At 44.0% G+C, this 22,662-nt stretch overlaps 1 protein-coding gene across 9 annotated transcripts in view; it reads right to left on the reverse strand.

Annotated features, from left to right (window-relative positions):
• Window positions 1–22,662, reverse strand: part of LOC126475236 (pyrethroid hydrolase Ces2e-like) — a 212,224-nt gene that overhangs the window by 176,897 nt on the left and 12,665 nt on the right. For all 9 annotated transcript variants that reach the window (XM_050102923.1, XM_050102921.1, XM_050102922.1 and 6 more), the window contains exons 3-4: window positions 19,430–19,706; window positions 14,571–14,756 (exon numbers count right to left, since the gene is read on the reverse strand). In XM_050102923.1, the coding sequence (XP_049958880.1) occupies window positions 14,571–14,756; window positions 19,430–19,706 (463 nt within the window). The remainder of the gene's footprint in view (window positions 1–14,570; window positions 14,757–19,429; window positions 19,707–22,662) is intronic.

Raw genomic sequence — 22,662 nt, forward strand, 5'->3', positions numbered from 1 at the left:
TAAATTTCGCGTCGGTAGCACGTCATCTTCGTGGTGTAGCAATTTTAATGGCCAGTAGTGTATTCTGAATTGACCAGTAACGTGTCAGTATCGCAGCACTAGGTCTTGTACTGGGAGACAGTACGTTACGACGTTCAAACTGCACGGATGTATGCGTATGCGCATGGCTTGGTTTAGCGACGAAGCCCGCTTTCATTTGGATGGTTTCGTCAATAAACAAAATTGGTACATTTGAGAGACTGATAATCCTCATTCCGAGATCGAGAACTCTCGTCACGCTCAATGGATGACGGTGTGGTGTGCAAATGTCCAGTCACGGAAAAATCGGTGCGATATTCCTTGATGGAACGGTGACCACCGAACGATACGTGAGTGTTTTGGAAGATGATTTCATCCCCATTTCCGAAGTGACCCTGATTTCGACAATATGTGGTTCATGCAAACCGGATCTCGACCCCATCGAAGCAGGAGAGCGTTTGATGTCCTGGAGGAGCACTTCGGGGACCGCATTCTAGCTCTAGGGTACCAGAGGCCACTGGCAAGGGGCCTCGATTGGCAGCCATGTTCTCCAAATCTGAACATGTGTGACTCCGTTTGTGGGGCTACATTAAAGACAACGTGTGCAGCAATAACCTTAAAACCATTGCTGAGCTGAAAACAGCCATTCAGGAGATCTTCGAGAGCATCGATGTTCCGACACTTCAGCGGGTCATGCAGAATTTCGCTATTCGCCTGCGCCACATCATCGCCACTGATGGCAGGCATATCGAGCACGTCATAACCTAAATTCGAATATCTTTAGTGATGTTTACATGTTGAATAAAATGTGTGCACCCCGTAGTTTGCACATGATTTACGTTTTTTTTTTTTTTTTTCTTGTAGTTCAATAGCTGTCGCCCTGTATTTCGTAGGAAGCTAAATTCATTTGTTTGTCGTCTCAATTCAGTTGGTTCTGCTGAACAAAAAACTTTAACGGCAGTATGAACCATGTCCCCCTCCGTTGCAGAGTGGACAACGCGACAGACCTCCAAGCGGCGGCCTCAGGTTCGAAACCCGTTACTATCAGGAACTTTTCCTTTGTGGGAGAACTGTCCTGGGGTGCATTCAGCCTCGTGATGCCAACTGAGAAGCTACCTGGTTCAGAGGTAGCAGCTCCAAGGTCGAAACGTCGACAAGGGCCGGGGGTGCGGAGTGATGATCTCATGCCCCGCCATGCCGCATCCGATGACGAATATCAGGTCTACACGGCGGTCGGTCGACTATCGCGTCGTTTGCAAGGCCTGATCATGTGGTTTCCTTTCCACACCAACAATATGGCTTAGTGTATACATGAAACTATCAGTTTCTTCCATCCATTTGAAAAGAAGGTTAGAGAAACCATGTCAGTCCCGAATTTTTCGTAGCACATTTTATGGCTTAATGGGGATTTCTAAGGTCTACATGTAACAAGGCTCACCCATCACCAAATACTGGACATAAAACACATAGCTGCTAGACTACATGAGAAGAAAGGAAATTTCTTGTTTCTTCACTTACATCCGAATTCAAATGTGATGTATGAGTTTTGCCTAGACTGCTATTTTTCGGGAAAAGTTTAATCTCCAGTTTCGTCAAACTCAGTTTGATGCATGCATTAAATCAGTGAAACAGCTTATGAAATGTGCATAACTTTCTCTACCATTTTCTGTGAGTAAAGTAAGCGAAAGAGAACTATAAGGTCACCACGCAACAGCAAAGCTATCTCGTGGGAAATTGAAGCTACTAATTTAATAGTACTGAGAACGTTTGACTTATGGGTCAGTTGTTTTGGTATCAACAAATTAAAGACGAAAGCTTCTGAGCTATTTTTGTCTTATGAAGCAGAAGCGAAGCAAGATTGCAATGAACACTAGAAAGTTGTTCAAATACACAAAGGAAAAATATGAGCGTTATACTGTCTTTTGCGAATGTGAAATGTATTATTTAGATAAAAAATGTCTCAGGTTATTTAAAAGTATCATCATTAGTCTATGTTTTTTATTCCTTACATAATTTCCATGTATCTATGTTCTTGATTTTCTAGTGAATATCAAATATTGGAGGATTTGAAGAAAATATCTGAACATAAAACGCATGGCCTTCATAGACTCTATCAAAACGTCTTCCTTTGGCCAAGTACAGGGACGGGAAATGCCACTGCAGACGATCAGGTTTTCTGCAGATAATTTTTATCTTATTGTAGTAAATACCTTCTATGAACGTCACGAAAATCGAGCCTAGAATTTTATCAAGAATACGCCCTAGGATCCTGCAACAGAAGGTTGCGCATTCGTTCTCTTACGCTCTTTATAAACAGGAATAACTTGCACCATTTCCCAGAGTGAGAGATTCTCGATGAATGCTAACTAGGGAAGAGGTTGATTCCTTCGCTTCGTATCAAATCTAAGGGAAGTACATGTTTTTGAAGAAGATTTCTAACCGGGTCCTCTATAACATAAACGTATCCACTGAGACACAAACATGACTGACAGGTCCAGTAGACGCAAACAGTTATCAATGAATACATTGACGGCGAATTATAGTATTCCTATAATACTCTGACAATAATCAGTAACGTACATGTCATTGCCCAGTTTGGCCATAGTAGCCCACGCTAATTTGTTAGTGCAATACTACATCAAAATTAAATCTAGCGTATAAAAAATTTCATTCCTGTCTTATTTCATTGTATCTTTGTCTGGTGTGCTTCTGAGCACCGAATACATCTTTGAACGGAATAGAATGTGACAGTTTGAATTACTGTTCCGTTCTGTTTACTGTAGAAAAGAGTTATTGTGATTCAGTTTTCCAATCATATTTTTTTATGGTCGTGTGACATACACTCCCGGAAATGAAAAAAAGAACACATGACACCGGTGTGTCAGACCCACCATACTTGCTCCGGACACTGCGAGAGGGCTGTACAAGCAATGATCACACGCACGGCACAGCGGACACACCAGGAACCGCGGTGTTGGCCGTCGAATGGCGCTAGCTGCGCAGCATTTGTGCACCGCCGCCGTCAGTGTCAGCCAGTTTGCCGTGGCATACGGAGCTCCATCGCAGTCTTTAACACTGGTAGCATGCCGCGACAGCGTGGACGTGAACCGTATGTGCAGTTGACGGAATTTGAGCGAGGGCGTATAGTGGGCATGCGGGAGGCCGGGTGGACGTACCGCCGAATTGCTCAACACGTGGGGCGTGAGGTCTCCACAGTACATCGATGTTGCCGCCTGTGGTCGGCGGAAGGTGCACGTGCCCGTCGACCTGGGACCGGACCGCAGCGACGCACGGATGCACGCCAAGACCGTAGGATCCTACGCAGTGCCGTAGGGGACCGCACCGCCACTTCCCAGCAAATTAGAGACACTGTTGCTCCTGGGGTATCGGCGAGGACCATTCGCAACCGTCTCCATGAAGCTGGGCTACGGTCCCGCACACCGTCAGGCCGTCTTCCGCTCACGCCCCAACATCGTGCAGCCCGCCTCCAGTGGTGTCGCGACAGGCGAGAATGGAGGGACGAATGGAGACGTGTCGTCTTCAGCGATGAGAGTCGCTTCTGCCTTGGTGCCAATGATGGTCGTATGCGTGTTTGGCGCCGTGCAGGTGAGCGCCACAATCAGGACTGCATACGACCGAGGCACACAGGGCCAACACCCGGCATCATGGTGTGGGGAGCGATCTCCTACACTGGCCGTACACCACTGGTGATCGCCGAGGGGACACTGAATAGTGCACGGTACATCCAAACCTTAATCGAACCCATCGTTCTACCATTCCTAGACCGGCAAGGGAACTTGCTGTTCCAACAGGACAATGCACGTCCGCATGTATCCCGTGCCACCCAACGTGCTCTAGAAGGTGTAAGTCAACTACCCTGGCCAGCAAGATCTCCGGATCTGTCCCCCATTGAGCATGTTTGGGACTGGATGAAGCGTCGTCTCACGCGGTCTGCACGTCCAGCACGAACGCTGGTCCAACTGAGGCGCCAGGTGGAAATGGCATGGCAAGCCGTTCCACAGGACTACATCCAGCATCTCTACGATCGTCTCCATGGGAGAATAGCAGCCTGCATTGCTGCGAAAGGTGGATATACACTGTACTAGTGCCGACATTGTCCATGCTCTGTTGCCTGTGTCTATGTGCCTGTGGTTCTGTCAGTGTGATCATGTGATGTATCTGACCCCAGGAATGTGTCAATAAAGTTTCCCCTTCCTGGGACAATGAATTCACGGTGTTCTTATTTCAATTTCCAGGAGTGTATTTTAGTTCATGCTGTCAGATGAGATCAATGCAGTTGCAATGATTAGGGGTGCAGATACGGACTCGTCAGGCAAAAATAACCAAATAGAGAGTAAAAATGAAGCAGGCAGCAGTGAGATGTCGAAAAATTCCAGTTTAGGAGACTGCAGTTCGTCAGTAGACATTGAATATCCAGGTGTTGAATCGTCACCTATTTCGGATACACCCACACGAGAAGAAAGAATGTCTGAGTGTAATGTGTTCATAACATTAACGGAAATCTTGTGGGTAGGGCAACCGCGGCTATGAGTCGTATCTTGGGCATTAATAAACAGCTTCAGCCGTATTTAGTCCTTTATTTTTGGATCACTACCGGTTTCAAGACACATCTTCAGATGAACATCTGCATAACAATAAATCAAGAAGGAATAACCACCTCAGACATCCACTGGTGTTTTCTAAAATTATTTTAAGATTAAAAAAAATTTAACTTTTACATAAGAATATTAAAACTTTTGTACTCGCATAACTGATACATTAGAGCTAAAAGCTCAGAACTTGGGACTCAACATTCATTGTCCGTCAGAATAAAACACAGCTAAAACGCGGTATGTCATTGAATAAAACAGCAGAATGCATAGATTCCAATTCCAAATGATGGATGGGACCATTTTAACTCTAATGTTGTATTTATGTGAGCACAGGTTTTTTTAAAAAAATTTAAAGTTTTTAAAAATCTTAAAATAACTTTAGAAAATTATCAAATCAGTGGATGTTTCATTACGGTTATTCCTTCTTGATCGTTGTTATGCAAATGTTCAAATGAAGATGTGATTCTTAGTGTCCGGGAATCGGTAGTGATATCAAAATAAGGGATTAAATACAGTTGGAAAGGTCTACTAATACCAAAGATTATCGGAAATTCTGAAGAAGGGATATGAAGAGAGCGCTAGTAGGATAGAACAAACAGATAAGAAAACAGAACAGAGTAGTATGGATCTTTCTGCAGAGACTGATGAAACCAGTCAGGCTACAAATTAAAAGACAGACGTGCACACCACTCGTTTAGATCAGCATGTCGAAGAGAATCTGAAGTAGGTGAAGAGCAAACGGAACTCAGCGGAAAAACTGCTATCTACGACGAGTATTTGGAGAGACAAGATGGGGATATGCAGGAGTGTAAACATAGGGTACAGGCCGTTGTACTGGACCAAAATGCTTACGCACGTCGTGTGAACCAGATATGCAATGAGGTAACCATGAGACGATTCCTTATTCGAAATGTTAAACAGGAGATTGGCAACAAGTGAAAAATGAACTCAAATCAATACAACGCGCTGGGGGCGTAACAGGAGGCCATATTATTGGGTACACAAAATGACGAAGTCTTCATTATTATTGGAAATTTTAAAAAAATTGATCCAAACGGAAGATGGCATCCGAGGGACTATTTATATCGGTTTAAAGATGTGCTATCTGAACTATGGGATGAAAAGCAGAAGATATGCTTCGTTTCATCGACAATGGAGGGTGAAACTGGTACCTGGGGATTGAGAATCGGACAAAAATGAGAGACATGTGCTAACTTTGAAAATGAGTTTTTAAAACAATACTGGTCCACGTGAAAGCAAAATGACATACGAAACAGTTCGTACCAAGGCAGAAGTTTTGAAACAGGTCGTAACAAAAACCTAAAGAAGTTTTTCCAAGACTTCTGTGAAAGAAACCTGTATTTAGACGAATAAAACAAAACGGAAGCGATAGTGTCGTGATTATATGTAAATAGCCGGTTGCTGTTCAGGGAAAGTTGCTGGCGATCCCCAAGGACGATGTAGAAGCTACGAAATCAGTTTTCGAACAAGTAGATAACGTACGTTGTAAACTTGATGAGGAAGTGAAGAATCTGAATACAAAAGAGGGTCACCATGAAACGGTAACCCGAACGCTAGTACGCGATTGGGTAATGACAGAGGATATAAAGACCAGCGTTGGAACCGACAGGACGACAGAAGATTTGAATGAAGTTTTCGACGTCGCAGAGGCTACTGCAGACAGCGCGGCAGCTACGGGTTAACAACACGGAACGCGTGACGATACACGAAGTTGAGTCGGATGACAGGGAGCGTAATGCAAACAACGACCCTGACGTACTACGATGTGAAGAAGGCGAGGAAAACTGATGCAGTCCGGTTGTGAATATATAACATGGGATGAATGGTTACGTCAATACGCAAGGTAGAAGATGTAACTGAAGTAATTGAAGATTTGATGCGGGAAAATGGCGAAGAGCCTGCCGAGATGGTGGATCCTGTGGTAGATACAGATATTTTTCGAACTCGGATAGATATTTTGGTCTATTCGGATAGTGAAATCAACGTAGTGTCACAGAAGCTGTACACGAACTCGTTAGAGCAGGGAAGAGGGATACCAAATATTTCTGTGTATGGAATATGCATTAGAGATGCTATGGGAGCAAAAACCAAGATAATTAAAGAGTAAATCTTTCTTACAATGAGGCTAAATGCTGAAGATTATGATGAATGCCGTTGTTGACTTCAAAGGGAGTATTAATGTAAGGGAAGTTGTAGGAATGACTGAGTTATGTTGTTTATCTGATTTGCAGTTACCATCACAGAAAACCGCAAACACAGACTCAGCAGCATTATGCAAGATGAAATGGAGATGACAAGGCAAGGCAGATACAGGAGATCTTGAACTCTCTTGAGCAGAAACTCAAGTCCCTAGAACACCAACATCTAGCAGAAATGAAGCATCTGTAGAAATTCTGAGAAGGCATAAGCAGGTTATCCTGAGCGAGCCAGAAGTGATACAGATGGTACAATGTAAGCGGCAGGTGAGAGAACACGAACCAGTTTTGTACGGTCATACTTGATCACGCAGTCAAACCGTGAAGCAATGGATGAAGAAATTCAAGAGAATAGGCAGAATAACAATGTATGGCGAGAATTGCTAAATGAATGTAAGCCTGCACCGGCAGAAAGAATTTGAAGGGCACGAATCATGTATCGAACGTATTGGCATCACAAGCACAGTAGAGGGGACGAATGTTTAGAAAATGAAATACAAATCTGGAATATGTGTCATTATGTTGTTAGCTAGTATTGTGCAATGACAATAAATTTCTGAAAAGCTTGTGGGAGTATATTGAACTTCGTGTGAACAGTTTGGTAAGAATTTTCTTTGTGTGTTTAGAGCTATGGAGTGAGAACACCCAAATAGAGTGAAACTTCGTGAATGACTCAGAAATTCTGTCATTCTAAGCTATCTGACATTGTTTTGTGAATGTAATAAGGTTTGCTTCATATATTTTTAGCTGTAAAGAAGTCAGATGGCTGAAGTATCAATTTGTAAATATGTTTATAATATGTTGGTATCTTGGATAAAATGGTTCAAATTTCTCTGAGCACTTTGGGACTTAGCCGGCCTTGGTGGCCGTGAGATTCTAGGCCCTACAGTCTGAAACCGCGTGACCGCTACGGTCGCAGGTTCGAATCCTGCCTCGGGCATGGATGTGTGTGATGTCCTTAGGTTGGTTAGGTTTAAGTACTTCTAAGTTCAAGGGATCTCATGACCTCAGAAGTTAAGTCCCATAGTGCTCAGAGCCATTTGAACCATTTTTTTGAACTATGGGACTTAACATCTGAGGTCATCAGTCCCCTAGAACTTAGAACTACTTAAACCTAACTAATCTAAGGACATCACACACATCCATGCCCGAGGCAGGATTCGAACCTGCGACAGTAGCAGTCACGCGGTTCCGAACTGAAGCGCCTAGAACAGCTCGGCCCCGCGGCCGGCCGGTATCTTGGATAGTTTTTCTCTTTTGAGGAGGTGAATTACTATTATGTTCAGATATGATACCGCATACTTACGATGATCGCAATGTGTTCGATTTACAAAGGCTCATTTAAAGTTTTTCAGACGCTGTTTAAGTTAGTTTGTTCCTGTTTAACACTATTTGAGTACACTGTAAGGGCTACTATTGCTAGTCGTAATCTAAATGTATGTGAGTACGCCAGGAGTAGGGCAGCACCGACAGGGCACTGTTACACTTGTTTCATGTGCGCCACGGACAGATTACCGCGAAGCGGAGGTACCGATCCGGTGTATGGGGGTCGCGACTGGTGTATGGTGCAACAGCGGTCATGTAGTTTGCATCTGTGAGCGGACGGCGCCGCGACAAAGCGACACCGCCCCACCTTTCCCAGTAACGAACGCCTCAGTGATGCGGTGCTGTGAGTAGTGAAAGCTTTTCTTGTGAGCCGACGTATAAGCGCATAAGTTTCGGTTTTAGGCAGTGTCAGCGATGTATAACATGACTGCGTCTTTTGTAGCGTTTACATACATGTACCTTCTTTTTCAGGGACTTACATGATATTATATTTTGTTGTATTCGCTTTCTTTATCTTTGTGACATTAAAAAAATTAATTAATATTATGTGTTCTCGTAGTGGGCTGCAGTGTAGGTAGATTTGTATATGTATCTGATTTATTGCACGTGGATTATATTCTTGTATTATCCCATGTTTGGTCTAATTTTCATAATATGAACATGCAGTCATCGTTTAGCAATGACTGTATTCGTTGGAGGGAAACCCCACTCCCTCCAATCACCAGTACTATTGGGACCGAGTTTCTTGTTTTTCGCAATTCTCTTCCAGAATTCGAAAAGATTTCTGTGCTGGAATGTAAGCATATTGTAGTATCGCTGCTAATTCGAGGTCGCTGATCTGGCCAGTGCAGAGTGTGAATATTAGTTCTGGCTTAGATTCCGTGGTGCGTGTATCACGCAGTGTCGATGCCGTGGCTGCTGCACGCAATTTACTGTAGAGTTGTCGAAGCAAAATTCTTGTCAAGGACGTTGTGTATTTTTTAATAATGTTAAACGTTTCAGTATGAGTGATCTATTTGAGGATGATAATTCGCAAACCGTGTTTCGTGTAGTGAGACCAACCATCATCCGCGTCGGGTCAGTTACGGAACAAGCAATGTGTGCTCTAAACAATTATCTTTAAGAACATTAAAAGTAAGAGAGAGACATTTAATCGGTCTGACCGAAATGAACGAGCGTAAGCGGGCTGTAGCGCCAAGGAATAAAGTAAAGGAACTAGCATGGACTGATACCAATTGCAAGAAGTGTATTACTCATCTAGGCTTATAACGCCCTACTTCAGCAGTCGATTTCATGCTTTTGTGCTCCAGGCACTTGAACTAACTACGTGGTTGATATGTCAATACATAACTACGTCGATCATATTTTAATATCTGTCTGAACAGTGCAGGGCAAAAATTAAAGTGTTTGATTATCAGATGTATTTGGCGCTTGTGAGGTAAACTTGGATCTTTCCAGATTGAAATTTTCACTCTCAAGTGGAGTTTACGCTGATACGAAACTTCCCAGTAGATTAAAACTGTTTGCCGGACCGTGACTCGAAGTCGGCAGTTTTACCTTTCGCAGGCTAATCCTCTACCGACTGAGCGAGACAAGCGCGACTCACGGCCCATCCTCACAGCCTTACTTCCGTCAGTACCTCGTCCACTATCTTCCAAACTTCACAGAAGCTCGCTTACGAAAATTACAAGAGCAAATGCCCGCGAAAAGCAGAGGTCCCGAGTCCGAGTCTCTCTCCGACCCACAGTTTTAGTCTACCGGCAAGTTCCAAACTTGGATCTCATTGTGTGAGTGTCTCCCAAACCTAGAAACTGATAAGCATTACAGGACTCCGCTTTTAGCTGGCAGCGGGAGAATTAAGAAGACAGCAGCGGGAAAGCCACGTACGTACAGTTTGAACATGCGGTCCTTAAATGTCTAACCCTCGTCTCTGTGTACGTGACTTTTTGCAGTATACGATGTGAGAAAGGTCAGCATATATTTAGATATTACACCCCTGGGCGTCTTACAATACACATTGGAGAACATGACATTGGTCAGCATACTAAATCGGCGATGGAAGGTGTGGTATGTCCATTCAGTTTAAACAATCACATGATATACAGTATCTAGAAGCTTGATACATCTAGGAGATTGATACATATAGGCAATCGCTTGCCACTAAGAGAAAAAGCACAGGGGCGAGACCGTCGAGACGGCAGTGCGGTCATCCAACATGAACCGTGAGGACGGCTACAGGCTCTCACTGTCTTCTTCGCCAGTTATTCCACGCCGGCAGGGAAACCATGCTCTTGGAGCAGCCCTAGCATTCACCGTTAACACAACATTATAGATAAAGAGAAGCTCTGGCACCTCTCAGGCGTCACTGGCAAGTACGTCAGCAACACTACGTCATAAGGGATGCATCCACTGGATTCGCTGATGACTACTAATTAAAGTTAATTTCAATTAATAATAACAATAAGCATCTGGTACACATTTCTCATGGTCATGACATAAGTCATTAAACAATATGGCAGGACATGTAGCCACTTTCGACTGGAGGGGTACGACCCAATAATATATACGTTAAATGGTGGAAGTTTCAGGGAAAGTATACCACCACTGTTAGAGATGGAACTTCACTGACATGCTTGGTGAAAGTGGGTTACTAATTCCAGTTTTGTCAAACAATATGCATTTATTATGGAAAATGCAACATCGCTGTGAGGATATGCCTTCACTACCAAGAGATAAGGAATGTGAACCATGGTTGCAATAACAAAGCACAGTCGTATTTCGAAAGTTGCATTTTATGAGCTGCAATCTGAAAACTTAGTCATGTTATAGAAAATTCGTTTATTGCAGCACTGACGTCCACCATAGAACTTAGAGCTGCACAATACATTTTTGTTTTTGCAAAACCTTCTCAAGTCTGACATATGTGCTGATAGTGGCTTTTGAAGAATCCCTGGGCGCTTCCCGTCGACTGAGATGTCCCAATTGTCTTCAGGGCAACAGTTTTCTGTGCTAGAACTTCGTCTTACACATTAACGTGTATGGCAGTACGCGCCGCGCTTTTCAAACTATACTCCTGGAAATTGAAATAAGAACACCGTGAATTCATTGTCCCAGGAAGGGGAAACTTTATTGACACATTCCTGGGGACAGATACATCACATGATCACACTGACAGAACCACAGGCACATAGACACAGGCAACAGAGCATGCACAATGTCGGCACTAGTACAGTGTATATCCACCTTTCGCAGCAATGCAGGCTGCTATTCTCCCATGGAGACGATCGTAGAGATGCTGGATGTAGTCCTGTGGAACGGCTTGCCATGCCATTTCCACCTGGCGCCTCAGTTGGACCAGCTTCGTGCTGGACGTGCAGACCGCGTGAGACGACGCTTCATCCAGTCCCAAACATGCTCAATGGGGGACAGATCCGGAGATCTTGCTGGCCAGGGTAGTTGACTTACACCTTCTAGAGCACGTTGGGTGGCACGGAATACATGCGGACGTGCACTGTCCTGTTGGAACAGCAAGTTCCCTTGCCGGTCTAGGAATGGTAGAACGATGGGTTCGATGACGGTTTGGACACTATTCAGTGTCCCCTCGCAGTGTAGGAGATCGCTCCCCACACCATGATGCCGGGTGTTGACCCTGTGTGCCTCAGTCGTATGCAGTCCTGATTGTGGCGCTCACCTGCACGGCGCCAAACACGCATACGACCATCATTGGCACCAAGGCAGAAGCGACTCTATCGCTGAAGACGACACGTCTCCATTTGTCCCTCCATTCTCGCCTGTCGCGACACCACTGGAGGCGGGCTGCACGATGTTGGGGCGTGAGCGGAAGACGGCCTAACGGTGTGCGGGACCGTAGCCCAGCTTCATGGAGACGGTTGCGAATGGTCCTCGCCGATACCCCAGGAGCAACAGTGTCCCTAATTTGCTAGGAAGTGGCGGTGCGGTCCCCTAAGGCACTGCGTAGGATCCTACGGTCTTGGCGTGCATCCGTGCGTCGCTGCGGTCCGGTCCCTGGTCGACGGGCACGTGCACCTTCCGCCGACCACTGGCGACAACATTGATGTACTGTGGAGACCTCACGCCCCACGTGTTGAGCAATTCGGCGGTACGTCCACCCGGCCTCCCGCATGCCCACTATACGCCCTCGCTCAAAGTCCGTCAACTGCACATACGGTTCACGTCCACGCTGTCGCGGCATGCTACCAGTGTTAAAGACTGCGATGGAGCTCCGTATGCCACGGCAAACTGGCTGACACTGACGGCGGCGGTGAACAAATGCTGCGCAGCTAGCGCCATTCGACGGCCAACACCGCGGTTCCTGGTGTGTCCGCTGTGCCGTGCGTGTGATCATTGCTTGTACAGCCCTCTCGCAGTGTCCGGAGCAAGTACAGTGGGTCTGACTCACCAGTGTCAGTGTGTTCTTTTTTCATTTCCAGGAGTGTATTTATGACTTAAATAGAGTTTTGAGGAAGTGTTTACGAACAAATTCTTTTTTATTTCCTTTTTGTAGCTATCGCTGATGTAATTTTGCACTCTCAGTGTGTATCTTCGCCAACGGCCTCTCCGCAGTTGTAACAAAAAAATGGTTCAAATGGCTCTGAGCACTATGGGACTTAACTTCTGAGCTCATCAGTCGGCTAGAACTACTTAAACCTAACTAACCTAAGGACATCACAGCCGAGGCAGGATTCGAACCTGCGACCGTAGCGGTCACGTGGCTCCAGACTGTAGCAGTGGTAACACCGGTTCCCGTCAGATCACCGAAGTTAAGCGCTGTCGAGCTGGACTAGCACTTGGATGCGTGACCATCCGGTCTGCCGAGCGCTGTTGGCAAGCGGGGTGCACTCAGCCCTTGTGAGGCAAACTGAGGAGCTACTTTATTGAGAAGTAGCGGCTCCGGTCTCGTAAACTGACATACGTTCGGGAGAACGGTCTGCTGACCAGACGCCCCTCCATATCCGCATCCAGTGACGCCTGTGGGCTAAGGACGACACGGCGGCCGGTCGGTGCCGTTGGGCCTTCCAAGGACTGTTCGAAGGGAGTATAGTTCAGTGTGTATCTTCACATTAAACTCATCATGCGATATTAATATTCAATAGTCTTCATCCCTCTATTCCCCATTTTACAAATCCATACGTGCACCTTCCTTTCAAGGCTCTGACAGGAAAAGAGCAGAGCTATTACCTTAGTTAACTGCTGAATCATCCTTAGATGCCACGTCCTTTGACTTTTAGATGCTGTGTCGGTCGAGCCACATGTAATTAAGTGTGGTTAGTATCAGTTTTAAGTCAAACTTTCCTCCCTGTTCTGCTTTTTTAAGTAGACTCCCTCAGCTGCGTGAAGTTGCAGCGTCCCACCAACCTGGTTGGCCAGTTCTATTCACAGGGTGGTTAGAAACAGTCAAAAAGCTTGTGAGAAGGTTGCAGGGTAAGTTGTGCTGAGAAATAAGTGTTAAGAACAAAATTCGATACATTGCGCCACTTCCAAATTAATTAATATTGAAGTTAGCCAATCAGATCATTGCGCGCGTAAATTCAAGCGGTCCGCTGGGTTAGAGTACAATTATTGTCAATTGTTCTTATAGCGTAGACGGTAGCACATCACACTGTGCTGCTTTGACTCGGGTTCGAGTCTTATTTCCGTCCTCTGCCCAATTTTTATATCGCTCTCTTGTTCGGTTTTAGAAAACCAAAAGAAAACCACTTTTGGCGACACTGTCTCTGGAGGGTCGCTTGAATTTGTGCAAGCAAAGGCCTGATTGGCTTCAATGTCAGTTACCTCGGAAACGGCAGCACGTGTGGAGTTTTTTCTTAACAATTATTTCTCATCATAATCTATCCTGCAACACACTTAAAAACTTTTCAGACTGTCTCTCACCACCCTGTGTAAGTAATAACAATTCGAAATTCGGCATACAATGGCAATCATTTTCATGTTCAAAACAGGTAAATCCTAAATTTGTAATTTCCCGAAACTATTGATCGGATTTTGAAAAGTGAAGCGCTGGAACGCCGTTTAATTTGTCTCTTTTAGAGCTATAGCAGCATTAGTTCCTGCCATTTGAAAAAGCCAAGTTGATACCGATATCGGCGTACTCTAAATAGATGTGAAAAGAAACTATACATCATTCAGTGACAACTTTTTCACAACTCATTTGGGCGAAGACTGAATTATATCTTATAGGGTTCAGGAAATATTTGAGCTGAACTGCTCAGCTTATTCACGCCGTATATCTTGACATTTGAAGTACTGTTCCTCGTACGTTCTTTGCGATTGAAAGGTAGACCTGGGAAATAACTAATCCAATGATAATAGCCTTTTTTTCAGTTACGGAAGCCACCAGATCGATATGAATGTCTCTTGAATGACATTACGAACCAACCTGAGGAGAGAGGAGAGACGAGATGTAATGAGACGGCCATGCCTCCCGCACTCTGCCCCTGCAGGGTGACGAGGTCTGGGTCGCCACCGAAGCTGGCGATGTTCTGCTTCACCCAGGTCAGCGCCAGGTGCTGATCCTTGACACCTGCGTTGCCGGGAACGACCTCATCTCCGGTGCTCAGGAAGCCTGCAGTGAAATTTGGCACTGTTACTCGTGTGTCCACATTCCATTGATAGAGGCTGTTCTGCAGCTTAAAAAGTGCTATTCCAAGAGTGTAGCTTACTTTCTTCCATCCAAGCACATTCACAGTAAGCCATTTTCTAAATGTAACACAACAGGTATAGCTGACAGATAGAGAAAGAAAGGAGTTAATGAGTATGATCCCATCGATGTTGACGAAATTAGAGGAATTGGACGGCGTTTCTGAAAAAAATCGATTTCTGTTATTTTAAAGATACGATTTCTGACATTTGGTGAAGCTATTTTGGTAAGCAAGGGAAAGTTTAAACCAGTGTCGCATTAGCGGATATTTTCTCACCCATGCATACTTAGTGGTTTAAATGGTTAGTTACGTGTCCCATAGGTCAATGAAGGATTCTTTCATCGAAATTATGTGGAACGAGTCAATTTACGGGGTACATATACATCATTAGTGTTAACATTAATAAGCACAAAGAGAACATTATTATTTTAGTTGTACTCAAGCAACTATAATTAAAAACAATGTTGAAACGAGGTACTGGCAGAAGTACAGCTGTGAGTACCGGACGTGAGTCGTGATTCGGTAGCTCAGTTGGTAGAGCACTTGCCCGCGAAAGGCAAAGGTCCCGAGTTCGAGTCTCGGTCGGGCACACAGTTTTAATCTGCCAGGAAGTTTCATATCAGCGCACACTCCGCTGCAGAGTGAAAATCTCATTCTGGAAAAACAATGTTTTTTTTCTGGATACCGATTTTTAAGTAGAAATTTATCAGTGTAAAAGACGGAGTCGGCCAGGAGAAATTATTTAAATTTGATTTGAAACTTTTCAGACTTTCATGTTATTGAGCAAGTGATCCGAGATTTTTGTTGCCTAACATTGAAATCCTTTCTGAGTCACTGAGAACTTTAATAATGAGTAGCAAAGGTCATTTTTTCCTCTTGTGTCATAGGTATGAACATCACTGTTCTTCTCGAATTATGATGGATTATTTACGACGAATTTCATTAGCGAATGTATTCTATTGCGACGGCGCAGTTAAAATGCCCAGCTACTTGAAGAGGTATCTACATGACTCTGTGGGTGAACACTACATATTATTCCTACTACTAATTTTTGTGCAATCAGTGCTCTCTTTCTAAGTGACGATTTATTCCAGAATTCTACCTGGTTTACTTACTGTTGCTCATGTGCTACCTCTGTCTGATGACATTTTTTATAACAATAGTATCGTCTACAAAAAGTCTCACTTCTGCTTGCTGAATGTTAAGTAGGTATAAGGAATAAGAATGGACCCAAAATTGAACCCCTGGGTCTCCTAATGTGATTTCTCCCCAGTCACTAAAATTTTCCACCCTTCCATCATTGTTTGAAGGATTCAGTGCAACGTTTTGCATTCTGTTTGTTAAGTATGAGTCCAAACAGCTGTGCATAAAACTGTAAATTCCATAAAACTTGCGTTTTTCTAACAGTGTAACATGATCTACACAATCAAATGCTTTGGAAAGATAACAAAACATACCAATAGAGATATTTATTATTTAAGGCTTATACTATTTGATAAGTGGATATAGAAACAACAGTCTCAGTCGAGCAACCGTTCTAGAGTCCAAACTGCGATATGCTAAGTACATTGTTCCACCTTACGTGTCATTACTTTTATGAATACTTTGGAAAAAGATGTCGGTAAGAAAACTGGACAAGAACTGTTCAAGTCTGTTTTATCACCGATCTTGTGATGAGGTTTAACATCTGCGTATTTTAACCTGTCTGGAAAAATTTCCTGTCCTAGTGATGCATTACATATATATCACTAAGAATGTTACTCATTAAAATGGAACAACTTCTCAGAATTCTGCCCGAAATTCCAATAACACCACACGAGCTTTTGTTTTTTCCGAAATTCCAATAACACCAGACGAGCTTTTGTTTTTTATAATTTTTATAGTTCTGTTGATTTCAATTAAGGATGTTGGTGCTATTTCTAGTTGCTTCACGTTTTCTGAAATGACATCTGTAAGACATTCTCCTGCTTATTCAACTGAACCATATAATCTTCTTTTTCTAAATTTAGAGAGTGACCATATTAAAAGTTATCGCAAAATGTGAATTAACAGTCACAACATTGTCGTTTAGTTTAATTGTTAGGGTATCTTGTACACTGATTGGCTGTTCTGTCTCCCGTTTGACACTACTCCCTGTAATTATAACCTTGTAATCTGCGCTGTTTATTTCTGTCAGGACTTGCATACTTCCGAACATTCTAATGGCATTCCTTAAAATACTACAGAATGTTTTGTAGTATGCAAGTAATGTCGCTCTTAATTACTCTGGGATTCATATAAGGGGCGATCAAACAATTTCAGTTCCAAGGCTTTACAATCCAGAATCGGTATGCCAATCAGGCAAATTCGGCATGAGCTTTGAGGCGATCATCCCACCAATTCACTAGGTAGAAGATAACTGTTTCGTAGAACACCACGTTCTGCTCCGTGGAAAAGTCTGTAACTGCCTGTTGCACATCCTCGTTTGACGGAAATCATCGACCCTTCAAGGACGTTTTTAAGGGACCGAAGGCGTAATAACAGCATGGCGAAAGGTCAAGACTATTGGAGAGGTCCTCGAGTGTCTCCCTATAGAATTGGCGTTATTTCTACGTTACGGCATTTGTGATGTGTTTTACTTCCGCCAGTATCGTCCTGCTGTCTTCTATACTTCACAGAAGTTCTCTTGCACACGTTCTGCTTACTCTCTTTATCTTACTCTCACGTTCTCTACGCGGGATACGCTATGGTGGCAGCAAAAGGATTGCACAGTCTTCCTTGAACACAGAATTTTTACATTTGGCGAGTCGCCTTACTTCCTAAGATTCCCATTTAAGTTCCCTTTGCATGTCTGTTACATTATGACACGGGGTGTATCGATCTGTTCCAATCTTATCAATGCGTCCCTGAATTTTTTCGAAATCTTTTGTCATGTCTACTTAATAAGGACACCAAATTCTGAAACTATACTCCATCATTGGTAGCACTTGTATGCTATTTTCTTTGCAGATTAACTTTCACAAATCCCTTCTACAAATTTAAGCTATTCATTCACCTTCCCTCGTTCTGATTTTATGTGTTTGTTTCATTTAATATCGCTACTTAGTATTATTCCTGAACATCTGCTCAATAGGTTCACCACAAATTACCAATAAAATAAGTTCAGTAAATTCGACTCAGATGGATCAGAGTGAGTATGGTTCAAATGGCTCTAAGCACTATGGGACTTAACATCTAAGGTCATCAGTCCCCTAGACAGAACTATTTAAACCTAACTACCCTAAGGACATCACACACATCCATGCCCGAGGCAGGATTCGAACCTGCGATCGTAGCAGCAGCGCTGTTCCTGACTGAAGTGCCTAGAATCGCTCGGACACAGCGACCGGCAGAGTGAGTATGACATTTGTGAAAACTCACACGCACCATGAGAGCAAAGGTATCGGGACACCCTGTAAGTGGACATTAATATGGGATGTGTCGACCCTCCACCTTTATGAAGACTTCAGCTCTGCTGGAGAGACTTTCAAGGAGGTACTTAAATGTCTGTGGAGGAATTGCAGCACATTCTTCCCCAAGAACCGAAGGCAGAAAAGGCAGTGATTTCCACGTTCTAACTCATCCCAAAGGTGTTCCATCGGGTTCAGATCTAGACACAAGGAAGGCCACTCCATCGCAGGAATATTAGTGTCCACGAACTATTGTCTCAAAGATGTTGCTTTATAATAGGGTCATTTTCAGACTGTTACAATCATTGTCTCCGAATTTTCCTATCCTTCCCCCACACCACAACACTACCTCTTCTACACTTCACTGTTGCCACTGCATATGATGGCAGGTAACATGTAACATTCTCCAGACATTTGTCAAAACCAAACCCATCCATCGAATTCTCACAGGTATACCATGATTCACCGCTCTAAATCACTCGTTGCCAGTTATTCACGATCCAGTAGCGTCACCCTTTACACCACGTCAAGCATCGGTTAGCAGTGACTACAGAAATGTTTAGCTTATGATATGTTGCTCGACCATTGTACCCAACTTTTTTAGCCCCCTAAGCACAGTCATTGTGCTAGTTGGTTTACTGCTAGTAGCACGTCTTGATCTCGTGAGTGATTTCTTCCGATGATTCCACGCAAATTTTTACGACTACCCTCCTAAGTTCCCGACGGGTATACATGAGTTCTGTCTAGCGTTGGTTTAGCTGTGGTAGTTCCTTCGCGTTTCCACTTCACAGTCGTTTCACCAGCGGTCAACTTGGGAAACTTTAGAATGGTTAAAATGTACCTGGGGGATTTGTTACTCAGATGACATCCAATGACTAGTTCACGTTCGAAGTCGCTGAGCTCTTCTGACACATCCATTCTCTACTGACATCACGCAACTTCCGCCCACTTTTGTACTGGCAGGTCGGCCTTTTATGACATGTTGTGATGAAATACGCATTACATAGGAATATCCAGATACTTTTGATCGGGTAGTGTAGGCCTGCAGAACAACGGATTTTGCAATGTGACACGTAAGTAATAGAAACTAAAGGCTGAGTGCAGTTCGTGCAAGGAGAAAAATGTTATCAAGCACACACCGAAATATACGCATGTCTTAAGAACCATACCGAGTGGCCCCAGGCGGTAGTTGATGGTGACGAGTATGACACCGTAGGAGACAAGGAAGTCGGGCCCATGCTCCTGGTCTGAGCCACTACCAACGACGAACCCTCCGCCGTGCACCCAGAAGAGCACGGGCAGCCCTGCACCCTCCTCTGGTACGCCAGGCACGAACACATTCAGGTAGAGGCAGTCCTCGGAGCCGTCACCCGAGCTCTGCACGCAGTCGCTGCCGTATGAGGTGGCGTTGCGCACGCCCTCCCAGCTACCAGCTGGCTGTGGATCCTGTCAAGAGATTATCAGAATTATCTGAACATTAGCCGGCCAGAGTGGCCGAGCGGTTCTAGGCGCTTCAGTCTGGAACCGCGGGACTGCTACGGTCGCAGGTTCGAATCCTGCCTCGGGCATGGATGTGTGTGATGTCCTTAGGTTAGTTAGGTTTAAGTAGTTCTAAGTTCTAGGGGACTGATGACCTAAGATGTTAAGTCCCATACTGCTCAGAGCCATTTGAACCATTTTATCTGAACATTGTCGGTCCTACTTCTTTCAGTGCATCAACAGTTTGAGCAAATCGTCATTTGAAAATAGCAAACCATCTAGGAGGATCAATGTGCAGGGCGTTTCACCGTTGCTTTCATGAAGCTAGATATTGGGGGCTTCAGCTGCGAATTATTATTATGGAGAACAAAGTCCAGTTTGATGATAATTTGCCACTCAACTGTGTGTACTGTTTACTTTATTTGCAATCGACTTGCGGCTTCACCTTCCAGCAATTCGAGTCAGTTATCGAAATGGTATATACCTGCTAGTATATCCTGTTGCTGCATTGAATTAGAAGTGTGTGCTGTGGTACTTTTATATTCGTGACAAATAATTCCTACATTAAGATAACTTTCACTTCTTAAACTGCCCTCTCCAATAAACGACTTAGATAACTCAATGACAATGGACCATATTACCTTACATCTACACAGATTTACACCTCTTCCGTCTATGCCAGCGACCAAACGACTTAGATAACTCAATGACAATGGACCATATTACCTTACATCTACACAGATTTACACCTCTTCCGTCTATGCCAGCGACCTGAGACATCTACGCGTGAAGAAAATGGATAATATTTTTATTCCTGTAGCTTACACTGTATCGTCAAAGACTAGGAAACATTCTTTTCCACTACATACAGGGTGTTTCAAAAATGACCGGTATATTTGAAGCGGCAATAAAAACTAAACGAGCAGCGATAGAAATACACCGTTTGTTGCAATATGCTTGGGACAACAGTACATTTTCAGGCAGACAAACTTTCGAAATTACAGTAGTTACAATTTTCAACAACAGATGGCGCTGCAAGTGATGTGAAAGATATAGAAGACAACGCAGTCTGTGGGTGCGCCATTCTGTACGTCGTCTTTCTGCTGTAAGCGTGTGCTGTTTACAACGTGCAAGTGTGCTGTAGACAACATGGTTTATTCCTTAGAACAGAGGATTTTTCTGGTGTTGGAATTCCACCGCCTAGAACACAGTGTTGTTGCAACAAGACGAAGTTTTCAACGGAGGTTTAATGTAACCAAAGGACCGAAAAGCGATACAATAAAGGATCTGTTTGAAAAATTTCAACGGACTGGGAACGTGACGGATGAACGTGCTGGAAAGGTAGGGCGACCGCGTACGGCAACCACAGAGGGCAACGCGCAGCTAGTGCAGCAGGTGATCCAACAGCGGCCTCGGTTTTCCGTTCGCCGTGTTGCAGCTGCGGTCCACATGACGCCAACGTCCACGTATCGTCTCATGCGCCAGAGTTTACACCTCTATCCATACAAAATTCAAACGCGGCAACCCCTCAGCGCCGCTACCATTGCTGCACGAGAGACATTCGCTAACGATATAGTGCACAGGATTGATGACGGCGATATGCATGTGGGCAGCATTTGGTTTACTGACGAAGCTTATTTTTACCTGGACGGCTTCGTCAATAAAGAGAACTGGCGCATATGGGGAACCGAAAAGCCCCATGTTGCAGTCCCATCGTCCCTGCATCCTCAAAAAGTACTGGTCTGGGCCGCCATTTCTTCCAAAGGAATCATTGGCCCATTTTTCAGATCCGAAACGATTACTGCATCACGCTATCTGGACATTCTTCGTGAATTTGTGGCGGTACAAACTGCCTTAGACGACACTGCGAACACCTCGTGGTTTATGCAAGATGGTGCCCGGCCACATCGCACGGCCGACGTCTTTAATTTCCTGAATGAATATTTCGATGATCGTGTGATTGCTTTGGGCTATCCGAAACATACAGGAGGCGGCGTGGATTGGCCTCCCTATTCGCCAGACATGAACCCCTGTGACTTCTTTCTGTGGGGACAGTTGAAAGACCAGGTGTACCGCCAGAATCCAGAAACAATTGAACAGCTGAAGCAGTACATCTCATCTGCATGTGAAGCCATTCCGCCAGACACGTTGTCAAAGGTTTCGGGTAATTTCATTCAGAGACTACGCCATATTATTGCTACGCATGGTGGATATGTGGAAAATATCGTACTATAGAGTTTCCCAGACCGCAGCGCCATCTGTTGTTGAAAGTTGTAACTACTGTAATTTCGAAAGTTTGTCAGCCTGAAAATGTACTGTTGTCCCAAGCATATTGCAACAAACGGTGTATTTCTATTGCTGCTCGTTTAGTTTTTATTGCCGTTTCAAATATACCGGTCATTTTTGAAACACCCTGTATGATCAAACACCATCCTCATGTCTACGTATTCATTTTTCCTAATGGCGACTAATATTAACGGCAGTGCTGTTCCGAATATCGAGATCATCCTTTTCAAATCTATGGTAACTTTACTTTCCATTCTTCAATAAATTACTTTTTATTTATTCTCTACATCTATAGAGTCTGTACGTATTCTGCAAACCAAGTAGCATAGGGTACTAAGCACATACCACATGCTTGGGTTTCTTCTTGTTACAGTCGCGTATAGAGAACTGGAACAGAAACTGTTTACATGTCTAGTGGTTCCTGAGACAGTAGGAGATTGATTTCAGGATTCTTCTCTTAATACTGGTTTTTGAACATTTGTATGTAGGCTTTCACGCGTAAATTGGTAGCTATCTTCGAGCTTTTGTCAAACAGGTTCTCTTCATTTCCGTGACGCTATCCTTTGCACCAAAACCTGGTTCCACTAATGGTGTCCTCCTTATTTGTATACATTCTATACTCCCAATTAGTCATAAT

This window comes from Schistocerca serialis, chromosome 4 (assembly GCF_023864345.2).
Source record: "Schistocerca serialis cubense isolate TAMUIC-IGC-003099 chromosome 4, iqSchSeri2.2, whole genome shotgun sequence".
Taxonomy (NCBI): domain Eukaryota; kingdom Metazoa; phylum Arthropoda; class Insecta; order Orthoptera; family Acrididae; genus Schistocerca; species Schistocerca serialis.